Source organism: Ovis aries, chromosome 3 (genome assembly GCF_016772045.2).
Source record: "Ovis aries strain OAR_USU_Benz2616 breed Rambouillet chromosome 3, ARS-UI_Ramb_v3.0, whole genome shotgun sequence".
In the NCBI taxonomy this organism is placed as follows: Eukaryota; Metazoa; Chordata; class Mammalia; order Artiodactyla; family Bovidae; genus Ovis; species Ovis aries.
The window spans coordinates 164,344,781-164,368,819 of NC_056056.1; the positions used below are offsets into that span (position 1 = coordinate 164,344,781).

Sequence of the window (24,039 nt, forward strand, 5' to 3'; positions counted from 1 at the left end):
GAAAGCACAGTAATTTTGTTACAGTATTAATTAAATTACATACTTTATTTCTATACATCAATGTTTCTATCAATATACCTTACCTGCTGAGGATCAAATCTTAAATCCTTCATTGAATTAGAGATTATGTTCCTTTGCTTTCCCCAATTTGTGAAAAAATCTTGTCTTTCCTTGTTTTTTCATGACCTTAATATATTTGAAGAGTACTGAGCAGGTAGTTTTTAGAATTCTTCCCAATTTTTCTGGTGTTTTCTCCAATCGTTTTGAGGTTGTATAGTTTCTGTGGACCACATTTTGTCATAAAGAAGGCTGAGCACTGAAGGATTGACACTTTTGAACTGTGGTGTTGGAGAAGACTCTTAGGAGTCCCTTGGCCTGCAAGGAGATTAAACCAGTCAATCCTAAAGGAAATATATCCTGAATATTCATTGGAAGGACTGATGCTGAAGCTGAAGCTCCAATACTTTGGCCACCTGATGTTTAGTGTTGATTCTTTGGAAAAGACCCTGATGCTGGGAAAAATTGAGGGCAGGAGAAGTGGGCAAAAGAGGATGAGATGATTAGATGGCATCACTGACTCAATGGACATGAGTTTGAGCAAGCTCCAGGAGATGGTGAAGGACAGTGAAGTCTGGCGTCCTGCAATCCATGGGGTCACGAGTTGTACAAACTGGGCAGATGAACAACAATAGCAACAAGCTTCTGTGGAAAATACTACAGAGGCAGTATGCTCTTTTCAGTACTTCAGGGAGAATATGTTATCTAGATGTCTTATCACTGATGTTAACTTTGTTAAATGCAGTTAATTGCTATCTTTTAGGCCTTTGCATCATAAAGATTTCCCTCTGAAATTGCTTTGGGGGAAATACACAGGTTGTAAGCTGTAGCAGAAGGTATCATTCTATGATCTTATGATTAGTTCTCAGTATTTCAGTGAGCCTAGAAGGGCCTTCATAAATGTTTTTGGTAAAGTCTTTTCCCTTGGGATATATAGTTCATTGTATGAAGAATAGTTGGGGATTATTTCAGAATGGTTCCTCTTCCTGTTTCTTGCCTGAATCAGGAGATCTTTCTTAGCTTCTCAGCTTGAACACCTGGTGGCTTTAGTGGAGGCAAAACCTACAGAAGAGTGGGGACCCCCTTTCAATGATAATTCTTAGATAGTTCTCACTCTCAGCCTAGTAAGTGCTCAGTCTCCAGTGATTTGTCAAAGTTTTGGTATGTTATAATTCCATGTTATTTTGTTTAAACTACATTTTAATAATTTTATTTTATTTCATTTGACCTGTGGATTGCATAGTAAGATATTTAGCTTGAAAAGAGTGGATTTTCCAGATATCTTGCCATATTAATTTCTAAATTAATTACACAATCTTCAGTAAACATACAATATATGACTTTAATCTTATAAATTTCTTGAGACTTATTTGTCACTCAGAATAAGATCTAGTAAGACAATGCATTATGTTATTTTGGAAATAATAGGTATTCTTTGATGTTGAGTGGAATGTTCTAAAAATGTCAGTTTGGTCAGTTTGATTGATAAGGTTGTTCAAATCTTTCATATATTTCCAATTAACAAAAAAACTTTTTCTATCAATTATTGAGTGAACTGAAACTTTTGACTGTAATTGCACATTTGAATGCTGGTGTCAGATTCAAATCTGTCAAATTGTGTTGAGTGTGCAACCAAAAGTTGATTATGTAGTTTGGTAAAAGTCAGTGAAATCATTCTGTGAAAATCACTTGGGTATATAGAACCTACAATGAAGTTTATTTCATGTTTTATTATTTGTAAATTAGATTAGTAAAATTTATACTATAACTGCATTTTTTTTTTCCTGATAACTGCTTGCTAAACATCAGCACACTGTTTCTCTGAACACATGCATTGAAGGGTCTGGACTTTATTGAGCACGAGATTCCATGAGTCATATCTATGTCAACAAATGCAAAGCAGTATTTACATTTATGTAGAATCTCTGAAGCAAAAACTAAAAAAATAAAAAGTCTCATAAGGCAAAGAGACAAGCAAAAATGTAATTCTGGAATAACTGGAAAATTCACACCTATGATGCAAACGTGATGGACAGGGAGGCCTGACATGCTGCAGTCCACGTGGTCACAAAGAGTCAGACACATCTTAGCGACTGAACAACAACAAAATGATGCCTGAGAGCCCAGTATACATTCCAATTCTACCTGAGGCTATTGTCAAATTGAGTAAAACACTCTCAACAAGCAGATGTAGTAAATGGTTTTGTTGAGACAAGAAAATGTAAAGGTCATATGGACGTTTTAGTTTTTTATTTTTTTAATTTAAAATCTTTAATTCTTACATGCATTCCCAAACATGAACCCCCCTCCCACCTCCCTCCCCATAACATCTCTCTGGGTCATCCCCATGCACCAGCCCCAAGCATGCTGTATCCTGCGTCAGACATAGACTGGCGATTCAATTCTTACATGATAATATACATGTTAGAATGCCATTCTCCCAAATCATCCCACCCTCTCCCTCTCCCTCTGAGTCCAAAAGTCCGTTATACACATCTGTGTCTTTTTTGCTGTCTTGCATACAGGGTCGTCATTGCCGTCTTTCTAAATTCCATATATATGTGTTAGTATACTGTATTGGTGTTTTTCTTTCTGGCTTACTTCACTCTGTATAATTGGCTCCAGTTTCATCCATCTCATCAGAACTGATTCAAATGAATTCTTTTTAACGGCTGAGTAATACTCCATTGTGTATATGTACCACTGCTTTCTTATCCATTCATCTGCTGATGGACATCTAGGTTGTTTCCATGTCCTGGCTATTATAAACAGTGCTGCGATGAACCTTGGGGTACATGTGTCTCTTTCAATTCTGGTTTCCTCGGTGTGTATGCCCAGCAGTGGGATTGCTGGGTCATACGGTAGTTCCATTTGCAATTTTTTAAGGAATCTCCACACTGTTCTCCATAGTGGCTGTCCTAGTTTGCATTCCCACCAACAGTGTAGGAGGGTTCCCTTTTCTCCACACCCTCTCCAGCATTTATTGCTTGCAGATTTTTGGATCGCAGCCATTCTGACTGGTGTGAAGTGGTACCTCATTGTGGTTTTGATTTTCATTTCTCTAATAATGAGTGATGTTGAGCATCTTTTCATGTGTTTGTTAGCCATCCATATGTCTTCTTTGGAGAAACGTCTATTTAGTTCTTTGGCCCATTTTTTGATTGGGTCGTTTACTTTTCTGGAGTTGAGCTGCATAAGTTGCTTGTATATTTTTGAGATTAGTTGTTTGTCAGTTGCTTCATTTGCTATTATTTTCTCCCATTCAGAAGGCTGTCTTTTCACCTTGCTTATATTTTCCTTTGTTGTGCAGAAGCTTTTAATTTTAATTAGATCCCATTTGTTTATTTTTGCTTTTATTTCCAGAATTCTGGGAGGTGGATCATAGAGGATCCTGCTGTGATTTATGTCTGAGAGTGTTTTGCCTATGTTCTCCTCTAGGAGTTTCATAGTTTCTGGTCTTACATTTAGATCTTTAATCCATTTTGAGTTTATTTTTGTGTGCGGTGTTAGAAAGTGATCTAGTTTCATTCTTTTACAAGTGGTTGACCAGTTTTCCCAGCACCACTTGTTAAAGAGATTGTTTTTACTCCATTGTATATTCTTGCCTCCTTTGTTGAAGATAAGGTGTCCATATGTGTGTGGATTTATCTCTGGGCTTTCTATTTTGTTCCATTGATCTGTATGTCTGCCTTTGCGCCAGTACCATACTGTCTTGATAACTGTGGCTTTGTAGTAGAGCCTGAAGTCAGGCAAGTTGATTCCTCCAGTTCCATTCTTCTTTCTCAAGATTGCTTTGGCAATTCAAGGGTTTTTGTATTTCCATAAAAATCTTGAAATTATTTGTTCTAGTTCTGTGAGAAATGTGGCTGGTAGCTTGATAGGGATTGCATTGAATTTGTAAATTGCTTTGGGTAGTATCCTCATTTTCACTACATTGATTCTTCCAATCCATGAACATGGTATATTTCTCCTTCTATTAGTGTCCTCTTTGATTTCTTTCATCAGTGTTTTACAGTTTTCTATCTATAGGTCTTTAGTTTCTTTAGGTAGATATATTCCTAAGTATTTTATTCTTTTCGTTGCAATGGTGAATGGAATTGTTTCCTCAATTTCTTTTTCTACTTTCTCATTATTAGTGTATAGAAATGCAAGGGATTTCTGTGTGTTGATTTTATATCCTGCAACTTTACTATATTCTTTGATGAGCTCTAGTAATTTTCTGGTGGAGTCTTTAGGGTTTTCCATGTAGAGGATCATGTTATCTGCAAACAGTGAGAGTTTTACTTCGTCTTTTCCAGTTTGGATTCCTTTTATTTCTTTTTCTGCTCTGATTGCTGTGGCCAAAACTTCCAGAACTATGTTGAATAGTAGCGGTGAAAGTGGACACCCTTGTCTTATTCCTGACTTTAGGGGAAATGCTTTCAATTTTTCACCATTGAGGTTAATGTTCATATGGACGTTTTAAACATTCACACTCTCAGAAATTGCTAATTTTTTTTCATATTTTTCATTAGGTGCAACCCTGTTTCTATAAACAATTCTTAGAAGAGCTCATTTTTTAATGGTGAGAAAATAAACTCAAGTATTGAGTTTCTAATAAATATTAAGGAAAAGTGCTCTGATGGAAATTATTACATTTGCTTATACATTCCTTGTACAAGAAGATAGAAAATAAATGCGTAGATGAATACTAAATGAAAATTTATTCTTACTAGTGTAAAGGTATAATAAGAACTTATGGAGAAGATTTATTATGTCAAGGTTTCAATAGTGCAAATGTGCTTATATCCACAAACCCCAAAGTTCACAAAATTCTGAGATAATTTATACACACACATATGTATATATATAAATATATAAGAATGTAACTATAAAAACACTGAAAAACATTTCAAGATATCATTACTATATCAGAAAATTTGAGAACTATCTGGGTGAAGCATATGTTTAAATTGTCTAAAAAGCCAAAGACGTGCTATCGAATTTTAGGCAGAAAAAGCCATGCCAGGTTATTTCAATTGGAGTATTTGATGAGCTCCAGACTAACCATTGGCAAATTAAAAGCAAATAATGGGCTGTGGGTCAATCACCCGTGTTGTTAGTTAAAGATGATTCATGTTGCGGTATTGGGGTCTTACAGAAATGTCAACTCCATATTTGTAGTAACTTTGAAATTTAGTCCAAAAAGCATATTAAATATTAAAATATGGACTTCACAATGAAGTTATAATGTCAGTGCCCCAAATAGAATAGATCAGCATACATAATGTAAAAAGCATAGGAGATACAAAGATAAATAGAAACACACTAGATGGAGGAGACTTTATTCTCACAGAAGCATTGTTTTAATACTCTGTGCTGCTGCAATGGGAGAAATCATTTTTTAGAATTGCTTGATGATAACTTGTATTTAGCTCTTTATTGATGCCCATAGGGAAAGCTCTTCAATGATTGTTAAATCTAAATTTTGGAATTTTTATTCACTGCCATTCCAGTTTATGTGACATCAGATCACTTGTGCACAGAAAATTTTCAGGGCATGTAAATATAAAGAAGATTGTGAATCAATTGAGATCAAAATGGAGTAGAAGGAGACTAAAACCTGAAGGAAACAAAAGTTTAATATAGTAGTGGATGCAGAAATATAAGAATATTAACTGTGTTATAAGATTCCATTTAAAGTTCGGGACATGCATTTCTTTACAATTAAAATTTACTTGAGAAGCATTTCTTGACCAAGTTCTTAAAGGACTGCTTTACCTGCTGGTTCCTTAAGGAGTAAATGAAAGGATTTAGCATTGGGGCAACAGAGGTATTAAGCACTGCTATACCCTTGGTTAAAGCCACTCCTTCTTTGGCTGAAGTTTTGACATACATGAAAATGCAACTTCCATAAGAAATGGAGACAACAATCATGTGTGAGGAACAAGTGGAAAATGCCTTTTTCCTTTGCTCAGCAGAGGGGATCCTGAGAATTGTTTTAAGGATGTATACATAGGAAAGAATCACTAATGTTAGGGTTACCATGAGTGTGAATACTGCCAGGAAAAATGCCATGAGCTCTAGGAAGGCTGTGTCTGTGCAGGAGATCAGTAGCATGGGGGAAGAGTCACAGGCGAAGTGGTCAATGATGTTGGAATCACAGAAATCCAATTGAAGTCCCATGATCACAGGTGGGAAGATAATGAGAAACCCAGCCAGCCAAGAACTAATGACAAGCTGGTTGCAGATTCTGCTATTCATTATTGTTGTGTAATGCAGTGGCTTACAGATAGCCACGTAACGATCATAGGACATGACAGTCAAAAGGAAAAATTCTGTTGAACCAAAGAGTATGAAGAAAAACACTTGAGTCATGCAAGAATTATAGGAAATGGTCATATCCCCTGTCACAATGCTGACCAGAAATCTAGGAATACAAACTGTTGTGAATGAGATTTCTAGGAAGGAGAAATTCCTAAGGAAGAAATACATGGGTGTTTTGAGGTGTGGGTCTACCAGAGTAAGGGTGATAATTGTCAGGTTTCCACTTATACTCAGTATATATGTGCAAAATAGAAATAGAAAAATCAAAACATTTAGCTCTGGATCATCTGTTAATCCCAGAAGAATGAACTCTTTCACAGAGGTGTGATTTTTCATTTCTTATTACTGACTTATTCCAAGTCTATAAATGCAAAAAGAAGCAAGATTTAGTGAGTATGGTTTTACAGATTTTACCTTTTTAAAAATCACTTCTGTTGGTTTAAGAAATGTATGCGTGTGTGTGCTTTGTCATTATGTCATGTCCCACTCTTTGTGACCCCACGGATTATAGCCCACCAGGCGCCTCTGTCCACAGAGATTCTCCTGACAAGAATACTGGAGTTGGTTGCCATGCCCTCCTCCAGGCGATCTTCCCAACCCAGGGATTGCACCCAGGTCTCCCATATTGTGGATGGATTCTTTACTCTCTGAACCCCAGGGAAGCCCAAGAATATGAAGTGGGTAGCCTATCTCTTCTCCAGGGGAACTTCCTGACCCAGAAATTGAACTGGGGTCTCCTGCATTGCAGGTGGATCTTTACCAGCTGAGCTACCAGGGATGCCCATATATATGTATATAAATAATGGAGAAGTAAATTAGACACCAAATTTTACTGAATTTTGAAAATAGATCTAAGCCAGGAGAAGAAAACTTACATCTTCTAGACCACCAGCCTTTTCATATTGAGTGAGTCACTTGATAGGACTAATCATATCTGTGTAAGAAAAATATACCTATCACATGTGTTTCAGTTTCTTTTCAGAGTTTGATCATATGCATAAAAATTTAGGTAGAACATTATAAAATAATCCTCAATCAACATTTTTCTGAAAATAAAACATTTTGAAATTTGTCTTTTCAGAGAGTTAGTTTCCACATGTTTAAATCTTTAATATCATTCTTGCCTACATAGAAAATTAATAACAACAAAAGGATCAGAGCCATAAAAATTAATATGCATATATTCCTAGATAAGCTGAGAAGTTCAAGTTTTTCTTTCGAGTTAAATAACAATATATTACTTTTCAGAAGAGATTCTTACAAGCAAAGTTAATTGATCTAAGTATAAATTCATTAGAAAATGAGAAAAATTAATGAGGTGCTATAAGAAAAATATACTTACAATTATATAATCCCATGTGGTAGCGATTTGACTGTTCAAACCCAAATAATCTGTTGCTTTAATTTGAGTGTCAGTGTGGAATCTTTACTTATGGTTATTTCATAGACTTTCCAACTTGTTTCTGCCTTTGATTTTTCTATGCAATAACATATTTACATAGCATGTAGGTGGAATTTGGCAATATGATCCTGGCTGCGTAGTGTGAGATGGACATATTGAAGGATAAATCCAGTAGAAAATGTATTCCTGAAATTGACAGGTCCTAACAGAAAAGTGACATAGTCCCAGTTGTTGGTTGAAGGTGTTCCAGCCAGAAGACAAGCAAAGAGTTCAAGAGGTCCCTCAGGAAAGGATTGGTGACAGTGACAGAGGCTCTGTGGCAGTCCCACGTAGTCAATTCATGTTGAGTCTGAAAGGCTGAGACTCGGATAGTGTTGCAAGATTTTTATTGAGTAACACTGTCTCTGATACTAGCTCGTTGTTTAGGAAGACAGCTAGAAGTGCTGGAGATGGGAGAGGGTAGCAGCCAAATGAAAATTTGTCTTAAGTGTTTAAATAGTTGCACAGTAGAACCAACCAGAGGCCAAGCTTTCCTGAAATGTGGGTCAGACTCAAAGAACTAAAAGATAACAGAAAAAGGGAAAGGAAAAGAAGCAAGTGTGATTAGTGCAGTAGTTACTTTCATGAAACAGGCAAAGAAAGGCGATAAAGTTATGTACTTTGCTAGTTAATAAAGTGAAGCTCCTAGTTCCTAAGGAGAGAGCTCAAACTTTCTGAGTGAGAATCAAAAAATAGAAGCTCTGGAAAAGAGATGTAATGCATGGTATATTAGTAGAAACTTGTGAGAAAAAATGCACTTGAAACTATTCCACATTTCACCATCTAAGCCCAGGCATTTAGTACCTCATTTCCCAAAATTTTCATAAAAGTAGCAGTGGCCTAACCTTAGATGCAAGGAATATCTAGTAATATAATATCTTACTTGGCTCTCAGTAACCTTTGTGAAAGAAGGATGGTTTATAATTTTTGTTTTCACTTGTTTACCTTCCAGGGGTGAGGACTAGAATGTCTAACTACTGTTTCCAAAACAAACAGACTGGTTTTTACCTGTTTTTTTTTTTTTTTCTCTTCTCCTCAAAATAGCCACAGGGGATTGTTTTAGTGAAACAGAATTCAAATGCCTCTGGAGAGATATGGTGCTTATTAGTTCAACATAAATTTAGTTGAATAATTTTAATTAGGTGTCCTTGGGAAATAATTTAGAAAAAAAAAACATTAAATGTCAGAGGACAACTGCAAAAAGTAACAGCTAAGAAGTACCAATCTTTGAAATTTTGGATTTTGTATTATCAGTGTTATTTTATTTTTGCTTGATATAAATGTCTGCTGAGGTACTATATTTCAATTAATGTAAACTTGTGAAGAAGCAGAAAATAGTAAGAGGAAAGTGCAACCAGGAGACTCAATGCACTGTTCAAATGTTTTGTTATAAAGTTATTCAGGATTCCTTTACATGGGTAATTAATGTATCGGTCTCATGTGTTAATTTTTTCAATTTTTCTTAGATCAGTGTGAGTTCATGGATATTTATTTTATACCTTGAATTATAACCATTGCTAATTTATCTTGTTGCTAGATTTTTCTCAGCTTTGGCCATTGGGAACCCTTTCAATGGGCTGCTGCTTTTTTGACCTACTGCTATCATGGTGCTTAAAAAAAAAAAAGGCCCTTCTTTATTTTCTGGAATTATAAGATGCTTCAGGATCATCATGTATATTCCTTACCACAGCCCTCAGTTATTTCTTCAATGATGCCTGGATTCTTTAGGATTAAAGTGTTAGTCACTCAGTCCTGTCTGACTCTCTGTGACCCCCATGAATGTAGCCCAACAGGTTCCTCTGTCCATGGAATTCTCCAGGTAAAAATACAGGAGTGAGTCGCCATAGAAACCAGGAGTCCGGGTCTGGGTGTGTTCATGGCTGTCATGTGCCATTGATTTTAGGTCCTCTAACAGGACAGAACCAGGAAAAACGTATGAGACTGAGAACCTGTGTATCAATATGTATGTATAATCTTTATGCCACCTTCTGGATTTATACTAAACTAAAAACGAATCTATATTGTTATCTTCATTACCAGATACATTATAATAACTTTAGGTCTTCTTCTCTGTAAGCTCCCACTGCAAAAGTAAGATTCTTCGCATCCACTATCCATATACTTAAATCTTCAATACCTGTCTATTTATATAATATTATCAAAATTATTGACCTATACAATGATGGGAAAACCCTTTATTAACTAGATTGTAGAATTTATGTACCTTTTCTTTGTTTTTAGTCTTACAAATTTCAATCATTTTGAAGCTACTTAGGTCAGCAACTTGCAACCCTATTCCCTTCAGTGAGATTATTGCAGACATTTAAGATACAGCAGCCATGAAATTAAAAGACTCTTACTCCTTGGAAGAAAAGTTATGACCAACCTAGATAGCATATTCAAAAGCAGAGATATTACTTTTCCAACCAAGGTCCGTCTAGTCAAGGCTATGGTTTTTCCAGTGGTAATATATGTATGTGAGAGTTGGACTGTGAAGAAAGCTGAGCGTTGAAGAATTGATGCTTTTGAAATGTGATGTTGGAGAAGACTCCTGAGAGTCCCTTGGACTGCAAGGAGATCCACCTAGTCCATTCTAAAGGCGATCAGTCCTGGGTGTTCTTTGGAAGGAATGATGCTAAAGCTGAAACTCCAGTACTTTGGCCACCTCATGCGAAGAGTTGACTCATTGGAAAAGACTCTGGTGCTGGGAGGGATTGGGGGCAGGAGGAAAAGGGGAGGGCAGAGAATGAGATGGTTGGATGGCATCACCAACTCAATGGACATGAATTTGAGTGAACTCCAGGAGTTGGTGATGGACAGGGAGGCCTGGTATGCTGCGATCCATGGGGTCGCCGAGTCGGACATGACTGAGCGACTGAACTGAGCTGAACTGAAGATACAGTTGTTTTGGGAGTCGTATTCTGCATTCCAGTCTGTGATCCCCCAACCTCTTAAGTGATTTTTTTAAACATTTGTGTAAATTAAGATTTACTACCCCACCCCCCCACCCCCGCCCCAAAAGAACCTTTTCGGTTACACTGTGTCTTCGTTTCTGCAGGAGAGCTTTCTCTAGTTGTGATGAGAGAGAATTATTCTCTTAGTTGTGTGCACAGTCTCCTCATTGCAGTGGCCTCTTTTGCGAAACACAGGCTCTAGGGTGTGGGCTCAGTAGTTGTGATGCATGGGCTTGGTTGCTTCGAGGCATGCAGATCCATTTAGACCAGCATCAAATAGATGTTCTCTAATTGGCAGTTGGATGTTAACCACTGGGCCACCAGAGAAGCCCAAGGTTTACTCTTTGGAATGCAATTTCTATAAATTTTGAAAAATGCATAGGACCATGAATTCATCGTTACAATATTAAACAAAATAGTTTCTTTGCCTTAAAGTCCGCATGCATGTCATCTATGTAATCTTCTATTTCTCAACAATCCCTGACAGCCATTGATCTTTTTAGATCATGTATTGGTTTGGTTTTTCTAGAATATCATATAACTGAAATCATACATTATGTTGCCTTTTCAAACTGGTTTCATTCAGTTAGAAATGTTTATTTATGGTTCATCTATGTCTTTTCACCGTTTGATAGCCATTACTTTCTTTCATTGAATATATAGATGAACCACTTTTTTTTTTTCATCCATTTCCCTATGTAGGAGCATCTTGAATATTTCTAGTTTTTGGTGATTATAAATAAAGCTTCTAGGAAATGTTTGAACTCACTTTTTGTGTAGACTTGAGTTTTCAAATCAATTGAGTAAGTATCTAGAACTGCAATTGAAGGATTATGTGGAAGCTCATACTTAGATTCTTTTATTCTTTTTGACACTTAGCTTTTGAGATATCAGTTCCCCCCTGGGGACTGAACCTGGGCCATGGCAATGAAAGCCCAGAATCTTAAGCACTTGGCCACCAGGTAACTTAGAAACTCCCCATATCTTAAAAGAATTTTTTTATTTTTTTTCTTCTTTTTTAAAATATAAATTTATTTAATTTATTTGGAGGCTAATTACTTTGCAATATTGTATTGGTTGTAAGCCAGAAAGAAAAACACCAATACAGTATATTAACACATATATATGGAATTTAGAAAGATGGTAACGATAACCCTGTATGCGAGACAGCAAAAGAGTCACAGATGTATAGAACAGTCTTTTGGACTCTGTGGGAGAGGGAGAGGGTGGGATGATATGGGAGAATGGCATTGAAACATGTATAATGTCATATATGAAACGAATCGCCAGTCCAGGTTCGATGCATGATAATTTTTTTTTGTTGTTTAATTGGAAATAATTGCTTTACAGTACTGTGTTGGTTTCTACCGTATGTGAGTATAGGTATAGTCTTTTAAGAAACTGAGAAATGTCTCCGAAAGTGATATATCATTTTGTGTTACCATTTTCAGTGAATGAAAATGTCAGACTTCCTGTTACCTGCATTATCTCTAGCAATTGGTATTGTTAATGTTTTACAGTTGAGTCATAATATGTGTATAAAGATAGCTCATTATTGATTTAATTTGCAATTATCTAAGAACAGTGATGCCTAACATCTTTTCATTTTAATCCTTTAGATTCAAGGAACTAGATCTGATAGACAGAGTGCCTGAAGAACTTGGACAGAGGTTCCTAACATAGTATAGAAGCCAGTGACCAAAACCATCTCAAAGGAAAATAATGCAGAAGGAGAGTGGTTGTATGAAGAGGCTTTACAAATAGCTGAGAAATGAAGAAAAATAAAAAGCAAGGGAGAAAAGAAAAGATATACCCAACTGAATGCAGAGCTCCAGAGAAAAGCAAAGAAAGAAAAGAAACCTTCTTAAATGAACAGTGAAGAGAAGTAGAGGGAAATAAAAGAATGGAGATGACTAGCGATCTCTTCAAGAAAATTGGAGAGTTCAAGGGAATATTTCAGGCAAAGACGAACATGATAAAGGACAGAAATGGTAAGGACCTAACCAAAGCAAGAGAGATTAAGAAGAGGTGGCAAGAATACATAGAAGAAATATAGAAAAAATTCCTTAACGATGTCTTAAAATAACCATGAAGGTGTGGTCACGCACCTAGAGCCAGACATCCTGGAGTGTGAAGTCAAGTGGGCCTTAGGAATTATGACTATGAAGTAAACTAGTGGAAGTGAAGGAATTCCAGTTGAGCTATTGCAAATCTTAAATGATGGCTCTGTTACAGGGCTACACTCGATATGTAAGAGAATTTGGAAAACTCAGTAGTGGCCATAGGACTGGAAAAGGTCAGTTTTCATTCCAGTTCCAAAGAAGAGCAATGCCAAAGAACGTCAAGCTGCCATATAATTTCACTCATTACACATGCTAGCAAAGTTATTCTCAAAATCCTTCAAGCTAGACTTCAGCAGTATGAAAATGAGAACTTTCAGATGTGCAACCTGAATTTAGAAAAGACAGAGAAAGCAGATCAAATTGCTAATATCTGTTGGATGTTAGAAACAGCAAGGAAATTCCAGAAATATATGTACTTCTGCTTTATTGACTATGCTAAAGCCTTTTACTCTGTGGATTACAACATACTGGGGAAAATTCTTAAAGACATTGGAATACCGGACTACCTAACTCATCTCCTGAGAAACCTATATGTGGTCAAGAAGCAACCGTTAGAATTGGACATGGAATAAGTGACTGGTTCAAAATTGAAAAATAGTATAACAAGGTTGTATTGTCATACTGTTTTTTTTAACTTCCATGAAGAGTACATCATGTGAAATGTTGGGCTGGATGAATCACAACCTGGAATCAAGATTTCTTGGAGAAATATCAACAACCTCAAATATGCAGACAATATCACTCTAGTGGCAGGAAGTGAACTAAAGAGCCTCTTGTTGAGGGTGAAATAGGAGAGTGAAAAAGCTAGCTTAAAACTTGATACAGCCACTCTGGAAGATAATATGGAGATTCCTTAAATATCTAGGAATAAAACCACCGTATGAACAAGCAATCGCACTCCTAGGCATATAACCTGAGAAAACCAAAATTGAAAGAGACACATGTATCCAATTGGTCATTGCAACACTATTTACAATATCTAGAATATGGAAGCAACGTAGATACCCATTGACAGATGAATGGATAAAGAAGTAGTGGTATATATACACAATGTAATATTACTCAGCCGTAAAAGGGAACACATTTGAGTCAGTTCTAATGAGGTGGATGAACCTAGAACCTATTATACAGAGTGAACTGAGTCAGAAAGAGAAAGATAAATATCATATTCTAACACATATATATGGAATCTAGAAAAATAGTACTGCAGAATTTACTTACAGGGCAACAATGGAGAAACAGACACAGAGAATAGACTTATGGACATGGGGAAGGGGGAGGAGAGGGTGAGATGTATGGAAAGAGTAACATGGAAAATTACATTACCATATATAAAATAGATAGCCAACTGAATTTGCTTACGGCTCAGGATACTCAAATAGGGGCTCTGTATCAACCTAGAGGGGTGGGATGGGAAGGGAGATGGGAGGGAGGTTCAAAAGGGAAGAGATATATGTATACCTATGGGTGCTTCATGTTGAGGTTTGACAGAGAACAGCAAAATTCTGTAAAGCAATTATCCTTCAATAAAAAATAAATTAATTAAAAGAAAAAAATAAAAACACTCAACATTGAAGAAAATAAGATCATGGCATTTGGTCCCAAAATCTTCATGGTAAGTATAGAAGGGATAAAAAAAAGGAATCATTGTCAGATATTTTCTTGGGCTGCAAAATCACTGCAGATTGTTACTGCTGCCATGAATTTGAAAGACACTTACTCCTTGGAAGAAAAGTGATAACACACCTAAACAGCATATTAAAAATCAGACATAACTTTGCAGGCAAAGGTCTCTATTGTCAAAGCTATGATTTTTCCTGTAGTCATGTATGGATTTGAGGGTTGGACCAGAAATAAGGCTGTTGTTGTTCAGTTGCTCACTTTTTTGTGACTCTTTGGGACCCCCATGGACTACAGCACACCAGGCTTCCCTGTCCTTCATCATCTCCCAGAGTTTGCTCAACTTGATGTCTGTCAAGTCAGTAATGCCATTCAAGAATCTCATTCTCTTGACCCCTTCTCCTCCTGCCCTCAACCTTTCCCAGCATCAGACTATTTTCCAGTGAATCAGCTCTTCACATCAGGTGGTCAGAGTATTGAAGCTTCAGCTTCAGCATCAGTCCTTCCAATGAATATTCAGGGTTGATGTCTTTAGAATTGACTGATTTGATCTTCTTGCTGTGCAAGGGACTCTCAAGAGTCTTCTCCAATGCCAAGCTCAAAGGCATCAATTCTTTGGTGCTCAGTCATTTTTCTAATGTCCACCTCTCACATCCGTACATGACTACCGGAAAAAACATAGCTTTGACTATATTGACATTTGTTGGCAAAGTAGTCTGCTTTTTAATATGCTATCTAGGTTTGTCATAGCTTTCCTTCCAAAGAGCAAGCACCTTTTAATTTCATGGCTGCAGTCAGCATCTGCAGTGGTTTTGGAGCCCAAGAAAATAAAGTCTGTCACTGTTTCCATTGTTTCCCTATTTGCCATGAAGGGATGGGACCAGATGCCATGATCTTAATTTTTTGAATGTTGAGTTTTAAGCCAGGTTTCTTCACTCTCCTCTTTCACTTTCATCAATAAGCTCTTTAGTTCCTTTTCTCTCTGTCCCATTAAAGTGGTATCATTTGCATATCTGAGGATGGTGATATTTTCTCCTGGCAATCTTGATTCCAGCTTGTGAGTCATCTAGCCCAGTATTTCGCATGATGTACTCTGTATAGAAGTTAAATAAGCAGGCTGACAATACACTCTTGATGTACTCCTTTCCCAATTTGGAACCAGTCTGTTGTTTCTATGTATGGTTCTAACTATTGCTTCTTGTCCTGCATACAGTCTTCTCAGGAGATAGGTAAGGTTGTCTGGTATTCCTTTCTCTTTAAGAATTTTACAGTTTCTTGTGATCAACACATTCAAAGGCTTTATTGTCATCAGTGAAGTAGATAATTATCTGGACTTCTCTTGCCTTTTCTATGATCTTGTGGAGGCTGGTAATTTGATTTCTGGTTCCTTTGCCTTTTCAAAACCCAGTTGTACATCTGGAAGTTCTTATTTCCCATACTGCTGAAGTCCAGCCTGAAGGATTTTGAGCATAATCTTGCTAGCATGTGAAATGAGTGCAGTTGTATGGTAGTTTGAATATTCTTTGACATTGCCTTTCTTTAGGATCAGTGTGAAAATTGGCCATTTCCTGTCCTGTGGTCACTGCTGAGTTCCCAATTTGCTAGCATATTTAGTCCAGCTCTCTAGCAGATTCATATTTTAGGATTTGAAATAGTTCAGCTAGAATTCCATCACCTCCATTAGCTTTGTATATGATAATGCTTCCTAAAGCCCACTTGACTTTGCACTCCAGGATGTCTACCTCTAGGTGTCTAGCCGCACCATCATGGCTATCCAGGTAATTAAGAACTTTTTTTTTTTTTCCTGTGTATTCTTGCTTGATCTCTTTTGCTTGTTATATATTCTTGCCATTTCTGTCTTTTATTGTGCCCAGGTATGCATGAAGCATTTCTTGGTATCTCTAATTTTCATGAAGCAATTTCTAGTATTCCCATCTATTATTTCCCTGTATTTCACTGCATTTTTCACTTATGAATGTTTTCTTATTTCTCCTTATTATTCTCTGGAACTCTGCATTCAGTTGGGCATATCTTTCCCTTTCTCCTCTGCCTTTCACTTCTCTCTGTCTTTTTTTCCTTTATCCCTAAATTTTATTTATTTTTTAAATATTAATTTATTTACTTTAATTGGAGGTTAATTTCTTTACAATATTGTATTGGTTTTGCCACACATCAACATGAACCCACCACAGGTATACACGTTTTCCCTATCCTGAACCCCCCTCCCTCCTGCCTCTCCATACCATCTCTCTGGGTCATCCCAGTGCATCAGCTCCAAGCATCCAGTATCATGCACCGAACCTGGACTGGCGATTCGTTTCATATATGATATTATACGTGTTTCAATGCCATTCTCCCAAATCATCCCTCCCTCGCCCTCTCCCACAGAGTCCATAAGACTGTTCTATACATTTGTGACTCTTTTGCTGTCTCACATACAGGGTTATTGTTACCATCTTTCTAAATTCCATATATATTTGTGTTAGTATACTGTATTGGTGTTTCTCTTTCTGGCTTACTTCACTCTGTATGATCGGCTCCAGTTTCATTCACCTCATTAGAACTGATTCAAATGTATTCTTTTTAATGGCTGAGTAATACTCCATTGTGTATATGTACCACTGCTTTCTTATCCATTCATCTGCTAATGGGCATCTAGGTTGCTTCCATGTCCTGGCTATTGTAAACTGTGCTGTGATGAATATTGGGTTAAACGTGTCTCTTTCAATTCTGGTTTCCTCCGTGTGTATGCCCAGCAGTGGGATTGCTGGGTCATAAGGCAGTTCTATTTCCAGTATTTTAAGGAATCTCCACACTGTTCTCCATAGTGGCTGTACTAGTTTGCATTCCCACCAACAGTGTAAGAGGGTTCCCTTTCTCCACACCCTCTCCAGCATTTATTGCTTGTAGACTTTTGGATCACAGCCATTCTGACTGGTGTGAAATGGTACCTCATGGTGGTCTTGATTTGCATTTCTCTGATAATGAGTGATGTTGACGATTTTTTCATGTGCTTGTTAGCCATCTGTGTGACATCTTTGGAGAAATGTCTATTTAGTTTTTTGACCCATTTTTTGATCAGGTTGTTTAGTTTTCTGGAATTGAGCTGCATAAGTTGCCTGTATATTTTTGAGATTAGTTTGTCACTTGCTTCATTTGCTATTCTGAAGGCTGTCTTTTCACCTTGCTTATAGTTTCCTTTGTTGTGCAGAAGCTTTTAAGTTTAACTAGGTCCTATTTGTTTATTTTTGCTTTTATTTCCAGTATTCTTGGAGGTGGGTCATAGAGGATCCTGCTGTGATGTATGTTGGAGAGTGTTTCCCCTATGTTCTCCTCTAGGAGTTTTATAGTTTCTGGTCTTACGTTTAGATCTTTAATCCATTTTGAGTTTATTTTTGTGTATGGTGTTAGAAAGTGTTCTAGTTTTCTTCTTTTACAAGTGGTTGACCAGTTTTCTGAGCACCACTTGTTAAAGAGATTATTTATAATCCATTGTATATTCTTGCCTCCTTTGTCAAAGATAAGGTGTCCATAGATGCATAGATTTATCTCTGGGCTTTCTATTTTGTTCCATTGACCTATATTTCTGTCTTTGTGTCAGTACCATATTGTCTTGATGACTGTGGCTTTGTAGTAGAGCCTGAAGTCAGGCAGGTTGATACCTCCAGTTCCATTCTTTTTCAAGATTGCTTTGTCTATTGGAGGTTTTTTGTATTTCCATACAAACTGTGAAATTATTTGTTCTAGTTCTGTGAAAAATACCGTTGGTAGCTTGATAGGGATTGCATTGAATCTATAGATTGCTTTGGGTTGTATACTCATTTTTACTATATTGATTCTTCTGATCAATGAACACAGTATATTTCTCCATCTATTAGTGTTGTCTTTGATTTATTTCACCAGTGTTTTATAGTTTTCTGTATATAGGTCTTTAGTTTCTTTAGGTAGATATATTCCTAAATATTTTATTCTTTTCATTGCAATGGTGAATGGAATGTTTCCTTAATTTCTTTTTTTATTTTCTCATTATTAGTGTGTACGAATGTAAGGGATTGCTGTGTGTTGATTTTATATCCTGCAATTTTACTATATTCATTGATTAGCTCTAGTAATTTTCTGTGGAGTCTTTAGGGTTTTCTATGTAGAGGATCATGTCATCTACAAACAGTGAGAGTTTTACTTCTTCTTTCGCAGTTCGGATTCCTTTTATTTCTTTTTCTGCTCTGATTGCTGTGGCCAAAACTTCCAAAACTATGTTGAATAGTAGTGATGAGAGTGGGCACCCTTGTTTTGTTCCTGACTTTAGGGGAAATGCTTTCAATTTTTCTCCATTGAGGATAATGTTTGCTGTGGGTTTGTCATATGTAGCTTTTATTATGTTGAGGTATGTTCCTTCTATTCCTGCTTTCTGGAGAGTTTTTATCATAAATCGATGTTGAATTTTGTTAAAGGCCTTCTCTGCATCTATTGAGATAATCATATGGCTTTTATTTTTCAATTTGTTAATGTGGTGAATTACATTGATTGATTTGCGAATATTGAAGAATCCTTGCATCCCTGGGATAAAGCCCACTTGGTCATGGTGTATGAGCTTTTTAATGTGTTGTTGGATTCTGATTGCTAGAATTTTGTTAAGGATTTTTGCATCTATGTTCATCAGTGATATTGGCCTGTTGTTTTCTTTTCTTGTGGCATCTTTGTCTGGTTTTGGTATTAGGGTGATGGTGGCCTCATAGAATGAGTTTGGAAGTTTCCCTTCCTCTGCAATTTTCTGGAAGAGTTTGAGGAGGATAGGTGTTAGCTCTTCTCGAAATTTTTGGTAGAATTCAGCTGTGAAGCCGTCAGGACCTGGGCTTTTGTTTGCTGGAAGATTTCTGATTACAGTTTCAATTTCCGTGCTTGTGATGGGTCTGTTAAGATTTTCTATTTCTTCCTGGTTCAGTTTTGGAAAGTTGTACTTTTCTAAGAATTTGTCCATTTCTTCCACGTTGTCCTTTTTATTGGCATATAATTGCTGATAGTAGTCTCTTATGATCCTTTGTATTTCTGTGTTGTCTGTTGTGATCTCTCCATTTTCATTTCTAATTTTATTTTTCTCCCTTCTTTTGGACTCTGTGGGAGAGGGAGAGGGTGGGATGATTTGGGAGATTGGCATTGAAACATGTATAATATCATACAAGAAACGAATTGCCATTCCAGATTCAATGCATGATACTGGATTCTTGGGGCTGTTGCACTGAGATGACTCAGAGGGATGGTACGAGGAGGGAGGGGGTGTTCAGGATGGGGAACACGTGTATACTTGTCATGGATTCATGTTGATGTATGGCGAAACCAATACAATATTGTAAAGTAATTAGCCTCCAATTAAAATAAAAAAATTTTTATTAAAAAAACACATCAAGTGTATTATTTTGAATAATACATGATTACATGGTGTCTTGATATTTATAACATTAAAAATGATTATGGAAAGATATGTAAACAAGAACACAAAAATCATGAAAGTCTTGTTAATCACAAAATATTTATGCTATAATGAATAAAAATGTTGCATAAAATTATTAAATAGTAGCTTCAAAATTTTCTTTATATATTGCATATAAATATGTGGTTTAATTTTATTTATACATAGTACATAATTGAGATTATTTGTATAAGCATAATTATGTACTATTAAGGTCAATTTATATTTTTTAAAAAAAGCTATCAAAGAAGTACTTACATTTATGGTAAATATGACTGGTTAGTCAATATCACTTCTAATAGCTTCTTTAATTTGCTTCAACTAAGTACTTTGGGATTTTTCAAGAGCTTTTGCATTGTTTCCACTCTGTCATCATATATTTGTAAACAAATAACCAAAATATCAATAATGAAGAATAACCGTAAAACCCCCCTCTCCAATGTTTACAAAAAGGGTATGTAGCTACACACTTCTAAATAGTTAAGCAAATGTCTCCAAAGATCTCAGTTCCTAGGATTATTTCCTACCTATTGTCACTTAAAGAAGTATTATCTCAGTACTTGATATAATTGAAATGAAAGCTGATGTGATGTCTTTTCAAGCTTGGTGAGCAAGATGATACAATTTTTATGCAGAAGTAATATTATTCCAGTTAGCCATTCTTTTATCTGCTCTATTACAATGGACTCAGGGGGATCAATTGATGAAAAAACAAAATGCACAATGGAGATTGGTATCAAGACACCAATCACTAAACAGTGGTCCAAATTAGTAAACAATTTCAAATAAAATATTTAGGTGAGAGTGGCCTGAAATCAGAGCTGGAAAATATATAGAAAGAGATACATTTTCATAATAATCCAAAACTTCATAAGGAGTAGAAACAATAACCAAGCAGCAGAGATAAGCAGGTCTTAAGCAGCAACAGACTAGGCTGTGAACAAGTGCTGCTCAGTTGTGTCTGACTGTTTGCAACCTCATGGACTATATATAGCTCAGCAGGCTCCTCTGTCCCTGGAATTCTCCAGACAAGAATACTGGAGTGGGTTGTCATTCTCTTCTCTAATGGATCTTCCCAACCCAGGGATAAAACCCAGGTTTCTGGCATTCCAGATGGTTTCTTTACCGACTGAGCCACCAGGGAAGCCCCATGAAAAAGTGGGTTTTTCTCTAATCATAAAGAAAACATGAAAAATTCATTGTGATGTTTAAGACATCCATTATTCTAACACTATAAGGTATCAATTATTCTACACTATAGAGATGTCAGGCTTATTTTTAAGTTTTTATATATTTTCATTGAATGTTGACATAAAAAACCTGATCATGATTAAACCCATTACCATTGAGTCATTCAATAATTATTTTTGACACTTTTTCTGAGGATATAGAGATGACAAAGATAGCTTTTTACATAATTTTCACTTCTTACAAAAAAGTGTGAGAATTCTACATTGTTTCTGAAATCTCAAATTCCCTTTCTCTTGTCCAATATAAGCAATATTCTTTCCCAGCATTTTCTTGCTCACTGCTTTGATCTGAGAAGATGTCTATAATATTCTATTCACATTGTTTTTGAAATTTATATTATGTTGCTTTTTAATCCAAGAGTTCCTTAAAACATATAGCTTAAATTAAATGAAACATAGGGTTATTTAATGATCTTAATAGAAATTCCTGAATAAAGAATTTTAAATTATTTTTACTGTTTCTTTGGGAGACAAATGAAGTTATTCATGGTATATGATTAAGTAATACACAGAACATACTGAAGAAAGAGACTATTAAAAAGAACTTCATAACGTGACATAAACATACTCACGTTTAATTATAAATGTCACAATAGCTTTAATCTGATGTTTATCTATAAACCACAGTGTCATTTAAAATTACACATCATGGACAACCTGTCACTAAATAAAGCTACATGGAAAATTAATGTATAAGTCCTCATCTTAGCTTGCGTACATATGCAAATATCCTATTTCCAAATAAGGTCAAAGCTTCAGACTCCAGATGGACATGAATTTTTTGAAGAGCACTATGCAAACCAGTCAAGTACTGAAAACAAATACTTCTTAGCACAATGTTAATAACTTATATCTCCACTGAGCATAGCAATTCATATGCTTTCAAAGTTTTTTTTTTAATAGAATCTGCTTTTTACCAGTGTTTTCAATGATGGACTATATGAATGTACATGCTCTTAAGAAACGATACCTTAAGTCTGGGCTTTCAGGACCGTTTCAAGCAGTAAAATCGCCAATAAAAATACAAATATGTAAAAATTATGGTATGAGATAGGCCATGAAAAAGGAATATGTTTAAGATGTAGAGCTGAAAAAAGAAAGGAAAGCATTACTTTGTTTAACCTCAGCTGGAAATGTGTGTAAAGGTTTCTTGAATCCAAGACTTAACATGTTTCAATAGCAGATCTCCCACTTTAATCGTCAAACTCATGTCCCTTTTTCCTCTGTTAAAAACGACACTGGAAAGACATACTTGTTTCTACTCTGGACATCTTAGAGAAAAAGTTTGTTGTGTTAATGAATAGCTTTGTTTTTTTTTTTTTTTTTTTTAGTTTTTTATTTTTTAAATTTTAAAATCTTTAATTCTTACATGCTTTCCCAAACATGAACCCCCCTCCCACCTCCCTCCCCATAACATCTTTCTGGGTCATCCCCATGCACCAGCCCCAAGCATGCTGCATCCGAGAATAATTATTTTATAATATTGTGAAGTCTTTTGCCATACATCAACATGAATCAGCATTAGGTATACATATATTCCCTCTTTCTTGAACCTCCCACCCACCTCCATCCCCATCCCACCCTGCTAGTTGTCACAGACCACTGTCTTTGAGATCCGCATGTCACGCTGTCATATCATGTCACCCTCTCCTTCCCCAATCAATAGCTTTGAATATGCTGAATAAATTCCAATCTATCTGTCTCTTTAATCTATATGTTTAAAACTCTACTTTTTGTAAAGGAACTTATGCTATTTCAACTTCTTTTGTAATAAGTTAATTTGAAATTGAAATGTGTTAATCACCTGAGAATCCAGTGGTATTTCTCTCATCTACCCTAGGTGACATGGAAAATCCAGAATTTTTGATAAGTGCACTCGTTTCAGTATATTCAGCATGATATAAAATTATGTTTCTTTCCCCCATGCCATGGGAATTCATCCAAACCTAAGTTTCCATATTTATAGTAAAATAAATCAGCAATTAGTTAAAATAATCTAGCATCATGTAAAGCATGGTGACTATAGCTAATAATTCTGTGTTATGTATTTGAAAATTGCTAAGAGAGTAGATCTTAAAAGTTCTCATCACAAAAATTGATTGTAACTATTTGTGGTGGTGGGGTGTTAACTAGACCTATTTTGGTGATTATTTTGTGATTTATACAAATATCTAATCATTATATTGTACCCCTGAAACTAATGCAATGTTATATGTCAATTCTATTTCAATAAAAATAACTTTAAAAAGGAAAGAAAACATAAAATAGATGGAATTCTGTCCATTAACATTTTTATGGCCTTGGAAAAGATAGCCACTCTATTATCTGATGGTTGGAATAATAGTTTAAATCCACAGTGAACTGGAGCCTATTATATAGAGTGGAGAAGAGTTTTGAATCCCAGCATTTCAGAGGCCAAAGATAATCTACATTCCTCTGCTGTTGCTGCATTTTATCTGGCTTGGTTTCATTGTCATCATTAATAAAGGATCAGGAAAAAGACACAAGTGTTCACTGTCACCACTATTATTCAACATAGCTTGGAAAGTCCTAGTAACAGCAATCAGAGAATAAAAAGAAATAAAAGGAATCCAGATCAGAAAAGAAGAAGTAAAATTCTCAGTTTGCAGATGATATGATACTGTACATGGAAAACCTTGAAGATAGTATCAGAAAATTACCAGAGCTGATCAGTGAATTTAGCAAAGTTGCAGGATACAAAATCAATACACAGGAATCACTTGCATTTCTATAAACTAAGAACAAAAATCCAGAAAAAGAAATTAAGGAATCAATCCCATTCAATATTGCAACAATAAGT

General features: G+C 35.9%; 1 protein-coding gene across 1 annotated transcript; it reads right to left on the reverse strand.

Annotated features, from left to right (window-relative positions):
• Positions 1-1,059: 1,059 nt before the first annotated feature.
• LOC101122678 (olfactory receptor 6C76-like) lies at positions 1,060-6,699 on the reverse strand. Its single transcript, XM_004022887.3, has 2 exons — positions 5,794-6,699; positions 1,060-1,077 (listed from the first exon to the last, which is right to left on the reverse strand). Exons 1-2 carry the CDS (start codon positions 6,697-6,699, stop codon positions 1,060-1,062), a joined length of 924 nt encoding a protein of 307 aa, XP_004022936.2.
• Between the last annotated feature and the right edge of the window lie 17,340 nt (positions 6,700-24,039).

Excerpts from the sequence above, each read along its gene's own strand:
- LOC101122678 (XM_004022887.3), bottom strand. The coding sequence starts at position 6,699 with ATGAAAAATCACACCTCTGTGAAAGAGTTCATTCTTCTGGGATTAACA.